Source organism: Populus trichocarpa, chromosome 10, assembly GCF_000002775.5.
Source record: "Populus trichocarpa isolate Nisqually-1 chromosome 10, P.trichocarpa_v4.1, whole genome shotgun sequence".
NCBI lineage: Eukaryota > Viridiplantae > Streptophyta > Magnoliopsida > Malpighiales > Salicaceae > Populus > Populus trichocarpa.
The window spans coordinates 13,051,702-13,072,448 of NC_037294.2; the positions used below are offsets into that span (position 1 = coordinate 13,051,702).

General features: G+C 36.2%; 4 protein-coding genes across 6 annotated transcripts; 1 reads left to right on the forward strand and 3 right to left on the reverse strand.

Annotated features, from left to right (window-relative positions):
* Positions 1–2,334: 2,334 nt before the first annotated feature.
* LOC7475569 (uncharacterized) lies at positions 2,335–11,879 on the reverse strand. 2 transcript variants are annotated; one of them, XM_052456554.1, is made up of 12 exons: positions 11,731–11,879; positions 11,401–11,648; positions 10,471–10,821; positions 10,168–10,383; positions 8,767–9,419; positions 7,854–7,950; positions 7,707–7,760; positions 7,508–7,626; positions 6,376–6,566; positions 4,322–5,821; positions 4,076–4,209; positions 2,335–2,853 (listed from the first exon to the last, which is right to left on the reverse strand). In XM_052456554.1, the coding sequence occupies exons 2-10, from the start codon at positions 11,629–11,631 to the stop codon at positions 5,178–5,180; spliced, it is 2,556 nt and encodes an 851-aa protein (XP_052312514.1). In that variant the 5' UTR covers positions 11,632–11,648; positions 11,731–11,879; the 3' UTR covers positions 2,335–2,853; positions 4,076–4,209; positions 4,322–5,177. The 2 variants fall into 2 exon arrangements, with proteins under 2 accessions (XP_052312514.1, XP_052312513.1); XM_052456553.1 differs by having other exon boundaries at positions 11,401–11,826.
* Positions 2,729–4,605, reverse strand: LOC7459771 (probable NAD(P)H dehydrogenase subunit CRR3, chloroplastic). Its single transcript, XM_002315837.4, has 3 exons — positions 4,322–4,605; positions 4,076–4,209; positions 2,729–2,853 (listed from the first exon to the last, which is right to left on the reverse strand). Exons 1-3 carry the CDS (start codon positions 4,603–4,605, stop codon positions 2,729–2,731), a joined length of 543 nt encoding a protein of 180 aa, XP_002315873.1.
* A 949-nt stretch (positions 11,880–12,828) lies between the features above and the next one.
* Positions 12,829–14,251, forward strand: LOC7459773 (NAD(P)H-quinone oxidoreductase subunit L, chloroplastic). Of its 2 annotated transcripts, none has more exons than XM_024610828.2 (5): positions 12,829–13,186; positions 13,309–13,401; positions 13,505–13,612; positions 13,774–13,868; positions 13,967–14,251. In XM_024610828.2, exons 1-5 carry the CDS (start codon positions 13,064–13,066, stop codon positions 14,112–14,114), a joined length of 567 nt encoding a protein of 188 aa, XP_024466596.1. In that variant the 5' UTR covers positions 12,829–13,063; the 3' UTR covers positions 14,115–14,251. The 2 variants fall into 2 exon arrangements, with proteins under 2 accessions (XP_024466596.1, XP_002314797.1); XM_002314761.4 differs by having other exon boundaries at positions 12,831–13,186; positions 13,312–13,401.
* An 80-nt stretch (positions 14,252–14,331) lies between these two features.
* Positions 14,332–18,837, reverse strand: LOC7475520 (uncharacterized). The gene is made up of 10 exons (XM_002315838.4): positions 18,204–18,837; positions 17,990–18,127; positions 17,406–17,594; positions 16,168–16,305; positions 15,960–16,078; positions 15,733–15,865; positions 15,510–15,639; positions 15,324–15,403; positions 15,050–15,184; positions 14,332–14,847 (listed from the first exon to the last, which is right to left on the reverse strand). Exons 1-10 carry the CDS (start codon positions 18,690–18,692, stop codon positions 14,614–14,616), a joined length of 1,785 nt encoding a protein of 594 aa, XP_002315874.2. The 5' UTR covers positions 18,693–18,837; the 3' UTR covers positions 14,332–14,613.
* Positions 18,838–20,747: the final 1,910 nt, after the last annotated feature.

Sequence of the window (20,747 nt, forward strand, 5' to 3'; positions counted from 1 at the left end):
TCTTCTTATGTTAAAATATCACTAATTACTCCTAAAATACCATAAAATTTTCCATTCCCGTGCGTGCTCCATAATGAAAAAAAAAATGTAATGAGAATGGCATAAACTTAGAGATTGTTCAACGTATAGCAGAAAATAATAACCAATGGCCGATTTATACATAAAAACGTTAGACTGCACAACAGTGAGTTTTCCGTAAGCATTCTTGAACCCAGAGAGTAAAGACCTGTCTGAAAAGAACTCTGGACTCAAGAACTAGATCGAGTGTTGATAAATAATGGGGGGAGGAGGGCATTTGAGGTGTTTCACTAGAGCGCACAGTTTCAGTATACTTTTCAATATTTGATTAATTCTTGTTTGAAACAATCCATGAATGATAAAACTACAGTGAAGGACTTGTGGCTTGTGTGACAGGGAAAGAACAAGTTCCACTGTTGATCGCAGTTCTGTCCCCACATAACATCTCTCTCCTTCTTCTCTTGTCAATGCCCAAATGAAAGGGTCAGCTGAATGGATGGATCAGATCGTTTTCCAAGCGACAAGCTTTAAACAACAACAACAACTGAGATCAATCTCACTTTTAATTTCACGTGACGATGGAGAAAAGAAACAGGAAGAGCAGAATTTGCTAGAAAAACTCTTCCATTAACAAGGAGCATGAGTAGTGAAACTCTTATCTTCACTTTGTATGGTAGTCAATGCATTTAGTGCAAAAGAAGAAAGAAAGAACCAAAAAGAAAACCTTTACAAGAGTAAAGCACCTTTGTATCTAAAAGCAAATTAATGGAGGGAGAAAATACTGCTGAGTGGTTAATTTGACCTAATGATATTGTGAGGATGTTGGGGGAGTGCGGTAGTAATCGAACCCAACTAATATCGGTGATATTAAGATTTTCATCTGTGCCTGTGAAGGGTCAACTTTTCGGGCCTTTATGGGGCGGCGTTTGTTCATATCCTCCATTTAAAGCAGTCGTTGTTTATTTGGCAGGAGATTCTGTTTCTTCCCTTATAAATTTAAACATAATTAGTGTCTTTTTCTTTCTGTACAGATAACCTAGTAATTGTGTTTTCGTCTGTATTTTTTTTTTTTTACTAATTAAACTCTCTCGAGTGCTTTTTCACAGAGGTTTTACATCCCCATATGGTATCATAAAAGCACTTTACAAAAACAATTTTGATAGTTTAAAATTTGATGAGAGAACTGGATATTCTATCTTCATATTATCATATATATCCCATGTATCATGTATGTACGTAAATTTGGCACTCCACTTTGTTTTTTTGTTGATATCAATAGCAAAAACTTTATCAAAAGCGAAAAAAATATATCAATAGCAAATAATTTTTTTGGCTTAAATGTCTCTGAAAGTAATTCCAATCATCTTGATATGAAAGCCAATCATTTTTTAATCATTAAATAATCAATTGCTTCTTAATAATTAGATTTCTTTTCAATGTAGAGTTAATTATTTTGTTAAAAAACATTAATTAGTCATGACATCTATCGTTTTTTACCCGGATAAATTAATCTCAGATGCAATAAAAAATCACGTTTATGATCAAGTTCAATCACCATTTATAACAGAGATTTTGTGGAAAAAAAAATTTAAAAGTAATTATGTGTAAAGCTTCCAATTAATATTAATTCAATTAATTTTTAAATGAAAAGAAATTTAAAAAATACTTATAATTTAATACCAAACATGCTCAAATAAGCCAAATTCAAAGGCAAAGGGAGCATTTTTCTTTCTAAGAGCATCTTTAAGAGGAGTTCTTTTAAAAAAAAGTTAAAAGGAAAAGATAAAAAAAAATTAGCTTCCATCCTTTATTTTTATAACTCCAAAAAATTGTATCGGAGAACCAAAATAATATTTCTAATTTGAAGAGTATATGTTGATGAAAATAATTAAAAGTTTGTTTAATATATTTTTATAAAAAAAGAGATTTTGATTGAAGTTATATTAGTTAGTTATTATTAATAAATAGTTTTATCAATATCAAATATATAAAAATACAATTGGCTTGTTTAAATAATTTTTTTTCATTAAAGTAGATATATGAAAAAATGTTATATTTAAACTATTTAAAAAGTTATAATATCAGTTTAGCTCTTGTAAATAACTTATCCGCTTGGAGATATTCTAAGAAGATTGGTGTACTGTTTGATATTACGGTCCATCATGTTTTGGAAATTTTTTTAATTTTTTAGTATTAAATTAATATTTTTTTTAGTGTTCTATTTTATTATTTTGTTGATGTGCTGATATCAAAATTAATAATAAAATATTATTTTAATATATTAAAAAAAAAAAAAAACTTAAAAAACAGCCTTGATAGCCAAGAGTGTGTTTTCTTTTGGTAAACAGAAGTTGCAATCTCAGTAGGTATTACTACCCAGTCACTGATATCTTAAATATTTTGATGACAGGAATTGCAAGATAAATTAAGACCAAGTAGCTAACATGTCCTTGGTTTCTTCCAACTTGCAACAAACATGCAGCATAAAGCTATTTGCAGATTCAATTCACCTGTCCAAACTCATTCTGGCACTCTACATTATGGAATTTCAATGGCTTGATGCACCTGCTTACCTGCAGGTTAGCCTTTAATTTGAGCCTTCCACATTTAAATTGATATCTATACTGGCAGGAAAAGCTGGAAGGTTTGTGCACAACTCGGTAAAACTCTCAAACTAACATTGCAAGCACAGTGATCTCAACTGATATTGTTACATGAGCAGATCATCAAGAAATTGTGAGCTGAAAGGTAGCTTTATAACTCCAGAAGCCACAAAGACCATAAAAATATAAAGTGGTATAGCCCACTTAAAAGAGAACATTAAAATCCTTTTACCTGCAAAAGAATAACACTCAGCATCAGGCCAATCACATTAAGTTTTTGATTCAGTAGCAAATAGAAGGCAGATTCTTGGCTTCTAGTGAACTAGAGTAAAAACAAAAATACAGAGATTTGTTTCCCAGGCAAACTGTCATATGCTGCAAGATTACATGAAATAGAAAGAACAGTTTATCTCAACTCAATATGTTATGCTTGTCATATAACTAATTTTTTTCGATCGACTCCATTGTTTATAGAATCAGATGCAAGTGAAACACTGGGTGTCTTTATCAAGGAAAGCACTCCAGTTAAATCCCAAAAGAGTTGAAAGGGAAATGGAAGGTTGAAAACAGAAACAGAAGCTGATGAATCTAGCTAAAAGTTGATCAGACCAGGTCCAGTGATCATACAGTTTGAGAGATACAACTATCCGCAAGCAACGAAAATAAAGCCCAGGTGACAACACCCATTTACATCAAACCGTACTACATTGTTCAACTGGCAAGCTCAAACTTTCAGCTGGTGATAATCTCTTCAGCTTATAAGGTGTCAGGAGTGATTTTGTTGGTTGAAGCCAACGTACAAAATGAGTACATAAATGACAAACTAATTACTAGACATGATATTCTATCGTGTCTCTAACAGCAGAATAGTGTAAAAGAAGTAATTTTGCAGACTTGAAATAAGCCCAACACGATTTCATTTTTGGAAGCTAATCCATTACGGGTAACGAAGGTATCCGGAGTTATTTGAGCATCCAAGCAAACCATTCCATGGGTATTTGCATCCCTTCCAGTCCAACAAGACACCAATATTGATCATTCAATTTCAGGGTGGCCAAGAAAAAAGGTTGTTGTGTGATGTGATTCAAAGTCTTGCTAAGTAGCCTCAAAATATTTGGTATGCTGTGAAACTGTCAAAATCTGGAGGAATAGTTACTTCTTAATTAATTTCAATTATATGAAACATAGGATAGCCAATTGGTTCAATTCCAGATAAAACAAATTAACAGGGAAAACAACTATCAACCCTCTCTCAATCTGCAAACACATGAATTTCTTCTGATTGCCATCTGATCACTAGCAAATTATATCCCGTTTGTTGCTTGAAGTGTTCAGGCCTTAAGTTATCTTGATCGAGAATCACATATAGAGAACTCATAGAAGGATAAGGTTCCCTCATTTCTTAGACCATAAAATATTAGAAAGAAAATTAAATGTAACAAGAAAAGAAGTACCATTGGAACGAAATCCTCCTTCAGTTTTGGTGGTAACCCACTCTCCAGTCTCTCGGAGCTTCTTCTCCACTGGTCCCTCCTCCATAAATCCAGACATCTTCTTCTTCTTTTTCTTCTCCTTCTTCTCTTGGTCACTTATTACCATAAACATAAGAAATGGAAACACGAAAGCAGTAAACCCATCAATATATGTCATCCATAGAAAGAAGAAAGTAAAGAGACACTAGTGTTGAGAAGGGAACATACATGGGTTTCTCATAGTCACGATAACTGCCAGCACCAACGACACGTTCAATATTCATAAGATTGAGCTGTTGTTGTAGCCTGTCTTGGACACTTTTCTTTCTTGGTAGTGGTAGAGTAGTGGTGCTTTTGGTTCTGGTACTTCTTGTTGTCGTGGGAACTGGAACTGGAAGTGAAGGACGCTTAGGATCAGTGTTGGATTGTGGGGATGGAGAGTTTGTGTTTCTGGGAAGAGAAGCAAATACTACAAGTGTTTTGGTTATGGAGTGGCAGGATAAGCAAGCCATGCCCCTGATATTTTTGTGTCTCTGTTTGTTCCTCAGTGTCTGACTCTGTTAGAGATAAACAAAATTTTCTAAATTAAATTTATAGTTATTTTATGTCACACTCAATGTTTCTTTAATATGTTCAGTAATTTATGCATATATTATAAATATATCATTTTATTTATTTGTTTCTCTTGTTCGTAATTTTCTTTAATTTATTTAAACTTTAAAAATAGGTCCTTGTTGAGCCTGGGACTGGCAGGGAAGTGGGCTTATCTTTTTTTTTTTTCGCTGCAGTGGAAATATCTTTCCAAATGCAGACATCTCTTATCCGGATTAGAAACAAAATGCTGAAGTAACAAAAGTAGAGCGGCAAAATGGGAGGATAAGGAAATCAAGTTAAACTGCACTACGAATAGAGGCCTGGTATCACCAAAGCTTAACAAGATCCATCGAAGAAATGTCATCTTTGTAGATTCATAAATTTCATTAGGTGATTCTACAAAGGGGGTAAAATTTTATCAAGAGTCATATACGCATTCAATTCTTTGCTACTGTCTCCCGGTAACTATGGACTTCAGATTTTTGTCTAATCATGTAGGCAAGTTCCTCAGCAAACGCAAAGCTCGTTTCCATTGTGACCTTTCTGACAGTATAATTCTTCTTAAGGGTGGCACTGCCCCAGCAGCTATAATTGCAGCATGATTTTCGCTGTCCATGCTCAGATTATATAGTATGGATAAGGCTGCTTCGACGGCCTTCTCACTTCCTCCCTCTATTAGTTTCACCAATGGAAATATTCCTCCTTCAGAAGCAACAGTTCGAGTGGCATCTACCATTCCCTCGGAAATTATCCTGTTGAGTTCTACAACTGCAGCTTCTTGTGCTTCTAGAGAGAAAGCAGATCTGATTTGCTCTATTAGTCTTGGTATCTTCTCGTAAAGGGTGACTTCCATGTCGATCGGATTCTCGAATTCCAGGATGGAAATAGGACCATACAAAGAGTCGATTTTAACAAGACAAGCAGCAACCCAATCTTTGTACCGAAGAGGAATGTTCGATTTCAGGATTTTATGGAGCAATTTAGTGAAATGGGCAGAGTTTATAGCGCGCCGAAACTGCTCCAAATCAAGAAGTTTTGTGAGTAACCGAGAAGCTGCAGATATAGCAAGACCAACTTCTTCAACTTGAATGGCGTGTATTTCTGTCTGCTGGCTCTCAACATCAGATTCCAAATCTGCCAAAAATAAAATAACAAAAAAAATATCATAATCTGAAACATTACAATCAATGACAAATTACACAGCATACAGCAAAGTAAAAAAACGAAATGTGATCCATAACAATCAAAATGCGTCAATATAGTTAAGGGTTTCAATTAAACACATTTTTTGTTATTGAAGAAACCAAGATCGTTTTGTAAACTCCCCCATACATGCAAAATTGGCAAGGTTCAGACAAAATCTGGAATGTTTCTGAAGTCAAAGAAATAAAAGAAAGAAAAAAACTCGAAGGTACATACAAGTTGATTTACTTTTACATTAATAAGAATCATTATTTCCAACAGCTCATTTGTGCCTAACGCTATATTTTGTGGGTAAAAGCAGGAAAATCAAAGCAAGACACGAACCAAAAGATGTTAAATTCAGGTTTTAATATCTTGCAAAGTTTCAATCAAAACGAGATAATAAGCTCAACTTACACCAATTTGCAAGTTTCAAGCAATGTTTAAGAAAAAAACATATTTCAATAAAATTTTGTTTCTATTGCAGAAACAATCATCTCACATACCATTCAATTCTACTTGTTGGAAGATAGCAAGCAGACCAGATTCAATATTCGCTGAGATGATTGTGTCCATGATTGACTCACTGATTGCCACAAACTCTAGGACAGAAGCTACTTTTCTTTGTAGCTCTAAGGATGGATGCTTTAGCATATCAACTAGCCGAGCAACAACATCGAAGGCCAACACATCTTGTCTGCCAGATGTGAAGGTCAACACAAGTGTAAGCATGCTGATTGGTCATGCATGTAGTTAATCACATGATAGATCACTGCACTTGGCTCAACAAATGCATAAATTGTAGACCATTCACGGAAATCAAAATCCTATTTCCAGTTAACTCAAAAAATTTATCTTATTTCCAGTTGGCAACCTGTCTGGATATCATCTCCAAGGCTGACCTATTATATATCCTATCTGCCAATTTCTGTTATATTTCCTAGGACAAATAAAGCGGCCTACGTATAAATAATTAAAAAGCCCGCATTTTTTTGTAGAAGCTCCACCAAAGTATAGCTGTCATGGACCGTTATGACAATTATGCTATCAAGAAAAAAAAAAAAAAAACAATGCACAACGTCAAGCATTTCAGGAGGCTGGGACTAAATAATAAAAGGCACTGGGTAAAGCATGTGGCAACAGTTTTATAACTCCCCACAAGGAATGTCTGTGATCTGTATGCTGTGACAATGCTACAGTTTTATAACTTCCCACAGAGAATGTCTATGATCCATATGCCATGACAGTGGAAGAAAAGAGATCACAAGTTTGATCTTATGAGCATTTCAGATTGTAAAGGATGTTTTAATAGCAATTGAGAACTTATTTCTTTCTCAAGAATAATTTGGAAAGCAAGAAAAACATTGGAGTAAATTTCAACCATAAAAATTAGCATGCTGAATTAATCTTGTCCAAAATCACTCAACAATGAGTAAGGGAGACAAGCTTGCATTTTGCATCCCATTTCCACCAAGAAATTGGCAACCGTTACAACTTTGTGCACTCCACAGCAATGAACTGTGTTCATCACCCAAATAAAACATTTTTGCAAGGACAAGTAAGAAATGAATGATGAAGAAAAGACAAATATGATTTTGGGAAGAGCATAAAAAAACAGGAGATAAAAGAAAGGATTACCTGGTATTTTTTTTTGAATCTGGCATTTCATAAACTTTTCTAGTTAATCCAGTAGGATCATCATCGCCTCTTGCTGCATCCAGTTCCTTTTTAAATCCATTAACTGGTCCATCATAAAACTGCAACACATTAGGAAACCTGGTAAGCAAATGGAGAAATATAAGCTTTCACAATATGTTGCAAGAAGCAGGCAACTGACCTTTGATTTCTTTTTTCTATTAGGGTCTAAGATTCGAGCCAGTAAATTCAAGGTCTGCATTACAGCATTTTTCACACCCAAAATAAGCAAATCATAATGATATACATGAAATTTGGGGGCAATAATAAAATTAATATATATAACTACCTTTTCCATCATGCCTTCAGACGTCTCTGAGTTCTTTAAGATTTTAATTAAGGGAGCCATAACACCTTCTGCTTCGATTGTCTGACAAACCGCATTGCTGAATCAAAAAGATGCATATAAAAAAAATAATGAGAAGTTGCATGCACCAAGAAGATGACAATAACCATAAATGTAAGGTGTGAATAAAAAAAGGAATAAAACTGAACATGACATCGAGGATTCCCAGCTCGCAGCTTGAATGTTACTTCCACCCGAAAAGGAGTTTGTTCTGACTTCCTAATGCCTCTAGTAGGCAGTTCTGACTACCTGAGCAAGCATATGAAACCCTAGACCAGACCAGATGACCATGCTGTTCAGACTTAACTGGTCTTAATTCTAGTTTTGTATAGCACCCATGTTTAATCTCTGATTCGGTATCAAATTTCCAAACTGCTGACATAGTTCAACTCAGTTTTACCAGTTCTCAGTCCAATTAGTGAAGTGAAAAAAAACTGTTTTCTTCCGACTCAAAAGAGCAGAGAACCATGGTATACTGCAATCCAACCAAGTGATTAGGGGATATCGTGCTGTTAGAATGTATTAAAGGCTTATTCGGATGGTTCAAAGGATTTCTCAACCCTTTGTTTTTTTATGAAACAACAACCGCCATAGTCTCGCTGCCATAGTCGGAGATTTTATCGAATGTGTAAGTCGCCCACAATCTTTCTATTTATTATACCTAGCACCAAGAAAGAGCATGACTAAAACATGATGATAATGTCAAATCCATCTGGATATTGACCTTGCCAATAGTCTGACCTTTGACCTCATGATTCACGTGGAGCGACAGCATTGCCAAAGAACAAAAATGTTAGTTTCCAATGTTATCTGGGATGCAGAGACAGATTCAAAACATGGGAGGTAATGACAGCACCTGATAGATAACCTCTCCAAAGCACCAACAGCCGCAAATCTGATAGCATCATTGTTATGGTCCAAGAGCTGAATTAGATTCTTGACTGCTCCAGCTTCCTTAAATGAATTTCGCAAATGTTCATTGATAGATGCATCAGCAATTGACTCTGCAGCTCTGCAAATGGCTGACTCATCTTCAAGTTCAAGAATTAAAACCAATCTGGCCACACCATCCATCCATGGCAAAAGTGTAAATTTCCTATTTTTAGATAATTCATTTTGAGGCAATTTTGTGTCTTCCACTTCTATAGCCCCGCTACGAGCAAGAAATTGTTGCTTAGACCGTCCAATTATTGCATTCATCTTAGCTTCCTCAAGGTTTGCGTTCTTGTCATCAATATTTAATCCGAGGAGCAATTCAGAAGCACCAAACCTTGAAGGACCTTTAGAAGTACGTTCAATTTTTGAACCATCAGGTAAGCTTGGCCATGAAAGCAAAGATGGAGTAAAGGATCTATATGCAGCTATGCCAATTAATGGTACAGGCACTAGACCTTCCTCTATGACAAGGATTCTATAGTATTCATTCTTAGAAAGTTCAACCAGAGCATTTCTTGCTTCCTTCCTAATGACCTTGGATTCTTCTTCAACCGCAGATTTTAAGAAATCCGCCTGCAGTCAACACCAAAGGAGATTAGACTTCTTAGAATACTGGAAGCAAGCCTCAAATGAAGGGTACACTAGGATGTACTTTTAAGGGTGAATCGCTCCATAAAAGGCTTTTATATTACAGGGTTTCTTCACGCTTGACAGAAATAAGACACAAAAAGCCAGATCGGCAAATCCATCTATGCACATCAAACTTCGGAAAATGCAAATGTCTTCATTGATGTGCAACAAACTCTTAAGAGCAGCACCATGAGGAAAGGAAACTATGTGGAACTTCTCACAAGTTAAGCACATTTGAGCAATGTAGTTTTCTTCTGGAGAGGCATGAACAGCCGGTTCAACTTTAACAAAATTCAATCAGTCAAGAAGATGACATGAAAAAGTCTCTCCCATTTAGATCAGCACAAAATGCTTCAATGTGTCAGGACTTTGCCAACTAGATGACCACCACTGTGTCTAAGATATGTTGAACAAGAAGGGAAAACAACTGTAATCACAAAATCGAACTTCTAACCAAAAGAAAATAGATCAACTACTTTTTATTGTTGCCCACTCAAAAAAATCTATTTCAAACTAATAAAAAGAAATGCAAAATAACCAATTGAAAGAGCCAGTCACATCCATTTTCAGACTTTTTTCGGTTGTAGAAGCTTTCCATTTTAAAAGGTAAATCACCACAGTTCGATGACATTAACCAACACCAAATTCAACTTCTATTCTTCCTGGTTTAAAAAAGTGACAGAACTCTCACCAACTTAGGAACAACCCCCGCTTCCACCATGATCTTGTGGTTGGAGTGAGTCAATGTCAAATTTGCCAATACTCCTCCTGCTGCTTCCTTCACTCTCAAGTCCTCATCTTCCAGGGACTTAATCAGTAAAGGCAGGATATCAGGGTTAGCAATTTTCACCCTGAGCTTCTCATCCACAGACAAGTTCCAAAGAATACATAGACTTTGCTCCATAACCTGAAATATGTTCACACTCTGCCTCAATGATCCAATTTCCAACAACCAAAGGAGAGAATTTCATTTGATGAAATAATTTTCTGATACCTCAGGAGTCAAAGAAGGTTGACTGAGCAGACCAGTTATCTCTTCTATTGCTCCACTTTCTGCTACCACGTCTCTGTATACATTAACTGAAGATATTGATCGTAGGAGACCAGCAGCTGCTTCACATGCAGAACTAGATTCAGACTGAAGAAGGTTTACAGTGAGATTGATGCATCCCTGAAACTGCATGATGTTATCAATGCACTTCTTTCCTCCGAGCGAATATTGCCACAGTGCCACTATCGCCTGTTCTCTATCAAGAGGATCGTTATCTAGCCCAAGCATCCGAACAAACAAGGCCACATAGCTATCACCGAAACTAGATGAGCTACCTTTTGTTTCCTCAATCTTCTGAAATTAGAGAAAAGATGCATCACTGTTTAGCATGAAAAGAGGAACTTTAGTCATCCCCTGATTATTATAACCAAGTGCTAATTTATCGTGTTACCACTCAATCAAGCCCAAGGGTTTCCAGAAAGAAAATACAATAGAAACATAATAAAAGAATTGCCAATTCTAAAGAAAATACTAGAATCACAGTTGGCTTCTTCGGAAACTTTAGCTAGTTAAAGGGATAGGTAAATGACCAGGAATTTATCGTAAGACACTACTGATAAGGGCTCCCTATTTTATTTTTTATTTTCGTTGGCTCCACGCTTACACGTACTTGATAGAATCAAAACGAAAAACAAAAAACAAATAGAAACCTATAAATTCTTGGCCAGAACTCCAAGATGCTGTCATCATTCATCATAAGCAAGAAAAACCATAAAGAAACACCATCAACATATCTGCACGGCCTAAATAAACATCAAGAAACCATTGCTTGGAAAAGCTTCTTCAATCAATATACACGATGCATTGGCAGTGAGTAGACAGTGAGAACCAAACTTGGAAAACAAAAGGCAGCTTGGGAATCACAGAACTAGCCTTTTGTTGCGGACTGGCATCAATGGCACCACTTCCACCGCCATCACCACAGACCCTGGTAAGCACTGTACGGTTGGAGCACAATTTGGGGTTGGAGTTAATATGAAAATGGGAAGAGAGTGATGATTTTCTTCTTGTGGGTCTGGTAACTTCCAAGAGGGTATTGAAGGGAGTGTAAAGGAGAGAAGGGAAATTGAGGTTGAGCTGAGCTGAGATTGTTGAAGCCATCATTTTTTTTCCGGCTAAAACTGTAAAAGAAAAGGAGAAAAATTCAGAGAGATGATAGTTTCGAGAGGGTTTAAGGGCTTATGTTGTCTGTGTATCTTTTACCGTGTCTGAGTTCTTTAACTCAATCTTGAGAGGGAAAAAAGGTCCCATGCTCCCACATCAGTTTAGCACCGTACAGAGTGGCAAACAAAGAGAAAATGTTGCGGTAGATAACTTTTAATATATCACAGGTATCAAGACCTTTAAGTATTATTATTTTATTTTTATTAATGATAGGGAATAACCAATCCCCAAAGAATTTAATAAATTCTCTTAGACAACATCCTCAATTCCTCATATTTAAATTTAAAAAATTAAAAAAAAAAGCGTTATTTACTATCAAAACAATTCATTAAAGTCAAACAATAAATCTTAAATTCCTGAAGTCTCGCATGTTTTAAAATGAGGGGTGGGGAATTTGAGATGCCAATATTCAATATAAGGAGCCAAGGACTGGATGGGCACCAGCCCAGCCGAGCATACATTGATGATAAGCTCTCTCCCTCTCTCCCTCTCTCCCTCTCTCTCTGTTTTTCTTTTTCTTTTTTGATCAAATTGATTTTTTTGTTGTGTGGCAGACAATGGGTAGAATGGTACAAGAACAATAAGGAAATGGCGGGTCAATGGTGCATTTTATCCTTTTAGCCCTTGAGTCCATTATCATGTCCTCAACTCTTCATTTTTGTACTGTATTAATGCCATCCTTCATTCAATTACTGTTAGGGGGGTGTTTGGATTAATTAAGTGACTATTTTTTAAAATATTTTTATTTAAAAATATATTAAAATAATATTTTTTATTTTTTAAAATTTATTTTCAATATCAACACATTAAAATGATCTAAAAATATATAAAAAAATAAAACAAAAATAATTAAAAACTTGCAAAATTATTATTCAACCGAAGCCATTACATGTCCAAAAGTAACAAGATTTGATATTTATTTATCTTAATAACTTTGTATTATGTTTAATACGAGGATCAAATGGTTACAAAAATAAAGATCTGGGAATGTTATTACTTATTAGCTTATTTTGTTAAAAAATATATATATAGTAGAAGGACTAAATTGAAACAAAATTAAGAGTAGGTGGATCAAATCCACCATTAACCCAACAATGGCCTGCTTAGATGTTTACCAATCCTTATGGTCGAGATGGATGGCCAAAAACAGGCAAAAAGGCCTACACTACTATCTTGCTAGATGATCATAATCCAGTCGAACTTCTTGTGGCCTTGAATGAAAACACGACTGATATTTGAAGTTCTATTCATTGGCCTTTCCTTTTTCTTGTTTTCTCTACCCTGAAAATCCCTGCCTCAAGGAGCCCCGTTCATCCTATGCCATGAAACTGAACGCTTAAAAAGGATAAGGAAACACAGATAGAGCTCTAACATGAGCTATTGTTTCAGCTTCCAAAGCCCCAAGGCTTTGCCTACTCTCTCTTCTCAGCGCAGAAGAACTTCTCTGTGTACTACAGCTAAATACAAACCATTCCACAATACCAAGCTTGTTAAGGTAGACTATTTTCTTCTTCTGCACTTTAAATGTTCTTACATGTTTTTTTAATTTCACATCCATGTTTGAGAAAGTTCTAAGCAAATTAAAAAAAAATACTGCACATCTCCTTTTGTTTAAAGCAGAAAGCTACAAGCGTTAACAGAAAGCCTGAAGACCACGATCAAGCAAAGAAGTCTAGCCTGGCAATTCAGTTTGCTGCACTTTTAGCTACTGTAAGCCTTTTCTGTCTTTAACCCTTCTTTTTTATGCTTATTGGTGTAAATAAAAAACCTTTATCTTTCATGAGAATTACTTAGATTAGAACAATTCCATCAGATTGAGCAGCCAGCATTTGCCATCACTGGAGTGAATAATCCTGAAGATTTGACATCGATTTTGATACAATTGGCTATTGTTACCTTTTGTTACTTCATTCTGATGCCAGTGAGTGAATTCCTTCATTTCCACTCTTTCTCTCGATAAATCGTATCTTTTTTTTTTTCCTGGGTACTTAATTATTAAATCTCATTTTCTACTTTTTTCTGTTCGGTGCTGAATACTATTTATGCGTTTTTCTTCTAATTTTTATGGTAATTATACGGCAGCCTATCATCTTCAACTGGCTTTGGAAAAGACTGTACAGGAGAAAGCTTTTGGAGACGTATTTGCAATTCATGTGCATCTTCATTTTCTTTCCAGGGTGAGTTGTATTTTCTATTTTAAGCTAGTATACTGTAAGTTCATTTCACCTAGAATAGTGTTCATCTGACACATGGAACTCTTTTCGCCTATGTGCAGGATATTGCTGTGGGCACCATTTCTGAACTTCAGGAAATTTCCTCGGGATCCATCCTTGCAGTACCCATGGTCCAAACCCGAAGATCCTTCAAAAATCAAGAACGATTATCTTAGGTACCCCTGGGCTACACCTGAAGATTATGATTAGAAAATTGCAGAAACAGCGGGCCCTTGGCAAGCTTGCTTGTACCATATATGCTAAAGGGGTCTGTTACCTGAACAATTTACACAAGCATTTGAACTCCAGTTGTTGAAATACATATTTGCAAACTGGTATTCTCCTTACCTCATTCCCTCTAAGTAATTAAAATATATATTTTGAACATGTAACATGAATTTGATCTCCCACAACCTCAAAATCGAAAAAACACAAAAAAACTAGTTTCGATCCACTTGTTTAAAATAAACGAGACCCATCGAATGGTTTTCCACCTCGGACCCATTGTGCTTTTCTCGACATTGTAACTGCCTAAGTTCTCATGCCGCATGTGATACACCAAACAAGGATCCTAAATGGTTTATCAAAAATTTTGGCCCTTCTTCGTTAAATATAAAGAGTGCAAAATTGAGGAAAGCTAGTATCCTAAAAAGAAAAAACAAGTCGATGCTTTGCACCAATGGTTGTTGACAATCATAAAACTCTCTCCTTAGAAAGAGAATTGAGAGCTAATAAATACAGGCAACTCCTTCCAATCCCAGGACTCCATGTTTGATGACATGATGGCAGCACCAGCGGCCAATGCGATGACAGCAACAGCCATACCTTTAAGGCAACCATGGCCGTGCGATAATTTTCTTGATAGTGTCTTGCAGTGCTTATCTGCCTCCCTGAAGAGTGCTTGACGAGTAGCATCAGCTTCAGGTTCCATTCCTTTCTCATTCTATAAGAAAAAATCATAAACCAAGAATTACAAAAATCGCTTCTCATAAACCATGGATAGCACTTTTACAGGGTAAGAATTCAGACACAACATGCATCTGTGATGGGGAACAGCTTTTGCATTGAACTTGTATTACAGACACCAAATAATCTGAAAATGATAAAGAGAACAGAACATGTAAAAGAAAAGAGCAAGAAACTACCTTCTGTCTATAGTTCTTGATAGTTTCCCTCATAGGATCAAGAGGAGCCAGTTTCACTGAAAGCTCCTTCCATTCCTCCAAGAGTCTTTTAAGAACAGCAACACTAGCTTCTAGATTATCCTGGTAAACCTTATCCTGTTTCTCCAGTTCATGACAAGATTAGTTAACATAACATGAGGGAGGGGCGACAATATAAGGACAACATAGCTAGCACCTATAAACATAAAACTCATTATTAAAAATAAAAAATAAAAAAACAAAGGAAACAACTTACCCATTGCTTATAACAATCAGCATTTTGGGTCAAACACCAGATGGAAATGCCAGCTGCTTCCTTAGATAACTCAGGAATGCCTGTTACAGATAGCTTATATGTCAGCCTCAACTTCAAGACTTGTCATTTTCCCTGGATGGGGGAAAGATTACAGAATGAAAATACAATCAAATCAAGTTCTCATACTTTCTCCAGCTGCTTTTAGAGCAAAACTCAGTATCTGCTGTGATACTTGTTTCATTGCTTTGCTTCTAGGAGCACCGGCAAGAGCCACCTCTTTTAGGGTGGGATAGATTGCCCCAAACCTTTCAGTAGCCTGCATGAAACACCACATACAAAATAAATTAAGAGCGCTGAACTATAGCATCTCCAATCACCAATACTACAAGTGCCCAGATAAAATACCCACCTTTAGTCTAGCTGAAGATGAAGGGAAGGTAACTCGTAACAGTATTTCAAGTGCAGAAGGTGGCAGCAAGCGCTCCCCCTTTCTAACAGCACCATTTACCAATATTGATCTAGCTTTCGGGGCAGCCAAAATTCTACAACCAAATAGAATTTTAAAAAAAATTAGAGAGTTCAAAGCAGAGGAGAGGTGTGGGGGTGAAGGAAAGGAGGATTACAAGGCCTACGTACTTCTCCACTGACTGCAAAATTATATCCCTGGACTGTGGATTAGAGCTTTTGCCACTCACTATAGGCAGAAGGTTATGACCCCAAGAGTACAATCCTACTGCCAAATCACCATGAGAGGCCTACAACAAGAAGATATGCAAAGTTGAGCTAACAATGACTATAAGTGCTCATATTGCAGACTGCTGAAGTCAAACAATCATTCAGTTACCTGTGCTATCATCCATACAATAACCACAAGTTTGTCCTGTCCTTGATACTTTGAACTTTCCCTAAGTGTTGGCAATACATTAACCAAAGCATCAGGTTTTCGTCGCAACACCATTGCCAGAACCACAAACATTGCGACCTGTCATTTCATTTATACATAAACTTCATAGACCAAGTAAAGAGTTTTCAAAAACAAATCTATCCTTGATAAAAGATATAGAGAAAAAGACAAAACTCAGTTTGCAAGTAAAGCTATTACCACTGAGGTGTTGGAATTAAAGAGAAGCTGTAATTCAGAGAGTAAAGGAAAGCATGTCAAGTAGACTAATCTGGTTGTAAATAGAATGGAGAGAAGAAGAAAGTTGTTACAAAAAAACCTAGATAATGGATCCTGAGAACAACCATGGCTCAACATTAGCCAAGATGTGCTGAGTGTTCATAGTTCGTATGTGCCCTTTCATCAACAGATGGCTATACACCAAATTAAATGTCCCAAATTACACAGGCCGCAAATGTGTCTGAGGGTCTGGGCAAGTGCCTCATTATTATTAAGAAAAAAGATAAAAACCATGTTATCAGCACATCAGACCTTCTGGATTGCTGAAGCCAGAACCCAGGAGTAAAAGCACCAATTCTAGTGAGACATAGGTCAGAGCTCAAGTTTAATCATGGGTATTAAAAAAAAAGCAGGCTACTACATGTTGGCTTGTGGATGCTTCAACAAAGAAACAGATGGATGCATGATCTGTTCATATTCAAATAAATCATATGGTAGGTGCTCAAATCTCTCAAGGCAACACACATCGAAGCCTCATCAAGAAGGAAGAAGAACGAAAGCCTTGCTAAGCCAGGCTATTGTGGAAGAAAATCCAGATTTATTTACTCAAAAACCAAATTTTTGGCATCCAAGAAGCACCTGAAGTTGTATGTGGTGTATCAGAGTCCATTTTGTTCATAAAATCACTCTACCAAGCTCTGGACATCAAAGGCATGACACCATTCTAAAAGAGAGTGTAAAATATATGAATATATCTCCAAATTGAACCAAGAACTTTGTAATATACACAAAGTAAACTCTATATTAGTGTACCTGCAGAATTAGCCTAAGTGCAGGGAACCTCTGAACATTAATGCAAATCAGAAAAATCCACAACTCGATAATGTCATGCATCAGACCAATGTTCAAACAAGTGTAAGACACAGAGTAGAAAAACCACAGTAATATTTCCAGCAATTCACCTGAGATTTTGATGATGCTTGCTGAATGCCCTTTTTAGAGCCTTTAGAACCACCTTGCTGGCTTGCCAAGTCTGCAAGAATGCTGTCTAAACACCATAGTACAAATGAACCAAGCGCTGCAATGGACAGTTGGTTAATCCAGTCAGCGGCTGTTTTATAAACAGCATCAGAAATATGAGACAGTGGAATCTGTTGAAGAATACAACAGCCAATAATTAGTTTGAGAACAATGGCAAAGAAAATCAATAATTTCTTAAGCTTTCAGACTAGATATCTACGATGATCGAAAGAATACATGGGAGACAAGCACTAAAGATAATCAAATACCAGAATGTACATCAAGTCACATACAAAACACATGATGATGCTGATATCAAATTCATAAAAATGCTCTCTCTTTACAAATCAATGCAATGCTAACAAAGCGAGAATGCAGTGCATATAGACAATCCATACTTCACAACTTAAATTCAATCAAATTGAAGTTTTGAAATCTGTTATACTAGCCTATGACAGAATTTGATATCAATTCTCTCAATAAACTTATTCGTCAAATCAAAACAAACAAATAAATTAGAACTCACATCGGCGAGCTTGGCCACAGTATTCTCCCTGAACATCTTAACCCAAGGAAATTGCGACGAATTCACTGCCGAAAAAGCCCTCCCAAAATAATCCGCGAATCGCATCAACAGTATCTCCTGCTGACCCTCATATGACCCCTACAAAAAATGGAAATTGAAATTACCACTTCCTCAAAATAAACCAGATCATTCCAAATTACAGACATACGCCTACCGATATGTCAGAGAGAAAGGCAGCAAGATCGGCGGCATCAATTTTAGCGGCGGCATCAGCTACAGTCACTTTAGGTTTCTTAGGCTTCTTCTGCTTCACTTTCTTCTCTTCAGCCTTGGCATTCTCCTTGGAAACTCCAGCATCATCGCTTTCGTAATCGTCGTCGTCGTCGTCATCGGATCGGTGGTGATGCTTCGATCTCGATCGAGTATCAACAACGGCGGCGGCATCAGCAGCGGCGCTCTGAGATTCGAGAATTTTACGGCGGCGGTCTTCGGATTGAAGCTCAAGAGATCGGAAGACGTTGTTTGGCTTGTTGCTGTCATTGGCGATTGGATGAGAATTATTGGCGGCGGAATCTGCAGCGGATCTCTGCTTTCGCTGGCGCTTGGGGTAAGTGACTTTTTGCCAGCCGTGATCGTTGGCGTTTGAGTGAGAGTTGCTGTTGCTGGCGATCTGGTGATTTTCGTTTGATTCAGAGGAATCCATGCTCTTCTTCTTCTTCTTCTTCAAGTATTGGATTTTTCTTTTTTATAATTTGCCTCGCTTTTTTTACTTAGAGAGGTAAAGAGATGAAATGAAGGAAAGGAAAGGGAAATTTGTGGTTGGAGAGACGATTCTAACGAGTTGACTTCGCTCAATTTGACCTCCAGTAGGGTAAGATATTACAGTGTCGCCATTCCCAAAAAAGCTTACTATATCCAAAAAAAAAAACCTCAGTTCATTAACCTTAATAATCCCCGATTGATGGTACTTAACTCAGTTCTAAAATATTTTTTTAATTAACATAAAAAAACAGACACTTACTTGATAACTCATTACAATCAATTATCATTTATTATTTTTACTAGTACTGTTTTCAATTTACATGAGAATTTGGCATGATATAACAAGATGTAACCGTCCACCGGCGTCGTTTTGCTTTGTTTAGTATTATTTAAGCCAAAAAATATTTTTTAATTAACAAGATATATATCTCACGAGTACGATCTCCAAGCACATCTCGCAGCAAGCGTCATTCGGGTGGATTTTTCTAGGATTTACTGTAAAAACTAGTCAACGTAAAACTAAAATTACTTTTCTACTTCGCACGTCATTGGGCTTTATGAGCAAAAGGTTCGTGTTCTTAGAATATGCATTATTTTTAAAATTGTCATGTTCTACTGAAAACTCGGATCATGAATGATCGCGTTGATCCCTGTTTTCTACTCATTTGCGAACATAAGATGTTGTTGTTGGTTGAGAGAGATTGGTGGTGTCTCTGTTGAGAGAAGGAGATAGCATTGCTGATTTTTAGCCAAATTGGGAGCTTATGGGAAGATGTGGAATTTATTTGGATCTGTCCTCTTCCAGGGCTGTTTCCGCTCTTCGCTGATGATGCTGCTAGGGCTGTTTTCATGAGGTCATAGGCACCGTTTGTATTTATTTTTATGGTGTATAAATATTTTTGAAAAAAATATATATTTCCTTTGAAATATTATTTTTTTATATTTTTATATTATTTTAATAAAAAAATTTATTTTCATGTATTTTTAAATAAAAAATATTTTAAAAAACAATTACTATCACTTAATTCTGGTTTCTTGTTGTCCTCTATACCCAAAGGAACAAAAAACTTCAATTTTCTCTTTTATATTTTGAGTTATATTTTTAAATTGATTAAAATAGTGTTTTAAAATATGGTATTTTTCACTCGAAAATACATAAAAATAATATTATTTTCTTTTTAGAAAATTATTTTTCACATCAATGTGTCAAAACTATCTAGAAACAAAAAAAATAATTTCAAGTAAAAAAAATATTTTAAAAAATCACGAATAGCCTTGGATATATATAACTTTTGACCAATCACACCCAATCATATTTAACTTAAGAGTATTTTGGATCAGACCATTTAATCTAGGAGAGTTTTAGATCAATCAATGAGAATAGATATTGTAGTATATGATTAGATATTCCTTCTGTTATTCTATATGCAATATGCAAGGAGGCGCTGGTTGAGCATTTCTAGTAGTACTTGGTCTTTATGAAAGTATCCCCTGACAGCCTCTTGTGGTGGCATTTTATTTCCTTTTTACTAGAACCACCCATGCTAGCAGCGGATTGCATGGTGTATCTCCCAGAAAAAATAACTTCAAGAAATCCGGACGGCTAAACATATAACAATCTTCGGATTCTGAGGTCTCTAGGAAAGGCAACAAGGATGGTTCTCTTCACAATCAAGGAAAGGTAAACATGGAGAAATATATCAACAAATTTTCGGGGATTTAATTTCTTCAAGCAAGGCAAGAATCCCAGGGAGGGTTCTCAGGCGAGAGTCGAGCCAGTCAAATATTTGTAAGTGGACAAGCTACTGTTTGATGTTCGAGACAGAATTCTTGGACTCTTGGGCTTTTAGTTCGAGATGGATGAGAAACAAGATTCGATCTTTCCAGTTACACTTTGGACCTAAGTACACTTATGCGCAAGACATGTTCGGCCCCAGATCACTTTGCTTCCAGGCTATGAGATAACCAAATAGTGATATGCTGCTGCGACTTCATG

Coding starts and splice junctions, on each gene's coding strand:
- LOC7459771 (XM_002315837.4), bottom strand. CDS start 4,605: ATGGCTTGCTTATCCTGCCACTCCATAACCAAAACACTTGTAGTATTT. Junction 4,210..4,321: donor CGTGACTATGAGAAACCCAT/GTATGTTCCCTT, acceptor TATGGTAATAAG/TGACCAAGAGAAGAAGGAGA. Junction 2,854..4,075: donor AGGAGGATTTCGTTCCAATG/GTACTTCTTTTC, acceptor ATTCTTTTGCAG/GTAAAAGGATTTTAATGTTC.
- LOC7459773 (XM_024610828.2), top strand. CDS start 13,064: ATGAGCTATTGTTTCAGCTTCCAAAGCCCCAAGGCTTTGCCTACTCTC. Junction 13,187..13,308: donor ACAATACCAAGCTTGTTAAG/GTAGACTATTTT, acceptor TTTTGTTTAAAG/CAGAAAGCTACAAGCGTTAA. Junction 13,613..13,773: donor GTTACTTCATTCTGATGCCA/GTGAGTGAATTC, acceptor ATTATACGGCAG/CCTATCATCTTCAACTGGCT.
- LOC7475520 (XM_002315838.4), bottom strand. CDS start 18,692: ATGGATTCCTCTGAATCAAACGAAAATCACCAGATCGCCAGCAACAGC. Junction 15,866..15,959: donor ATTTTGCAGTCAGTGGAGAA/GTACGTAGGCCT, acceptor ATTTGGTTGTAG/AATTTTGGCTGCCCCGAAAG. Junction 15,640..15,732: donor CATCTTCAGCTAGACTAAAG/GTGGGTATTTTA, acceptor TGTTTCATGCAG/GCTACTGAAAGGTTTGGGGC.
- LOC7475569 (XM_052456554.1), bottom strand. CDS start 11,631: ATGATGGCTTCAACAATCTCAGCTCAGCTCAACCTCAATTTCCCTTCT. Junction 10,384..10,470: donor AACCTTCTTTGACTCCTGAG/GTATCAGAAAAT, acceptor AACATATTTCAG/GTTATGGAGCAAAGTCTATG. Junction 5,822..6,375: donor CCAACAAGTAGAATTGAATG/GTATGTGAGATG, acceptor TATTTTTGGCAG/ATTTGGAATCTGATGTTGAG.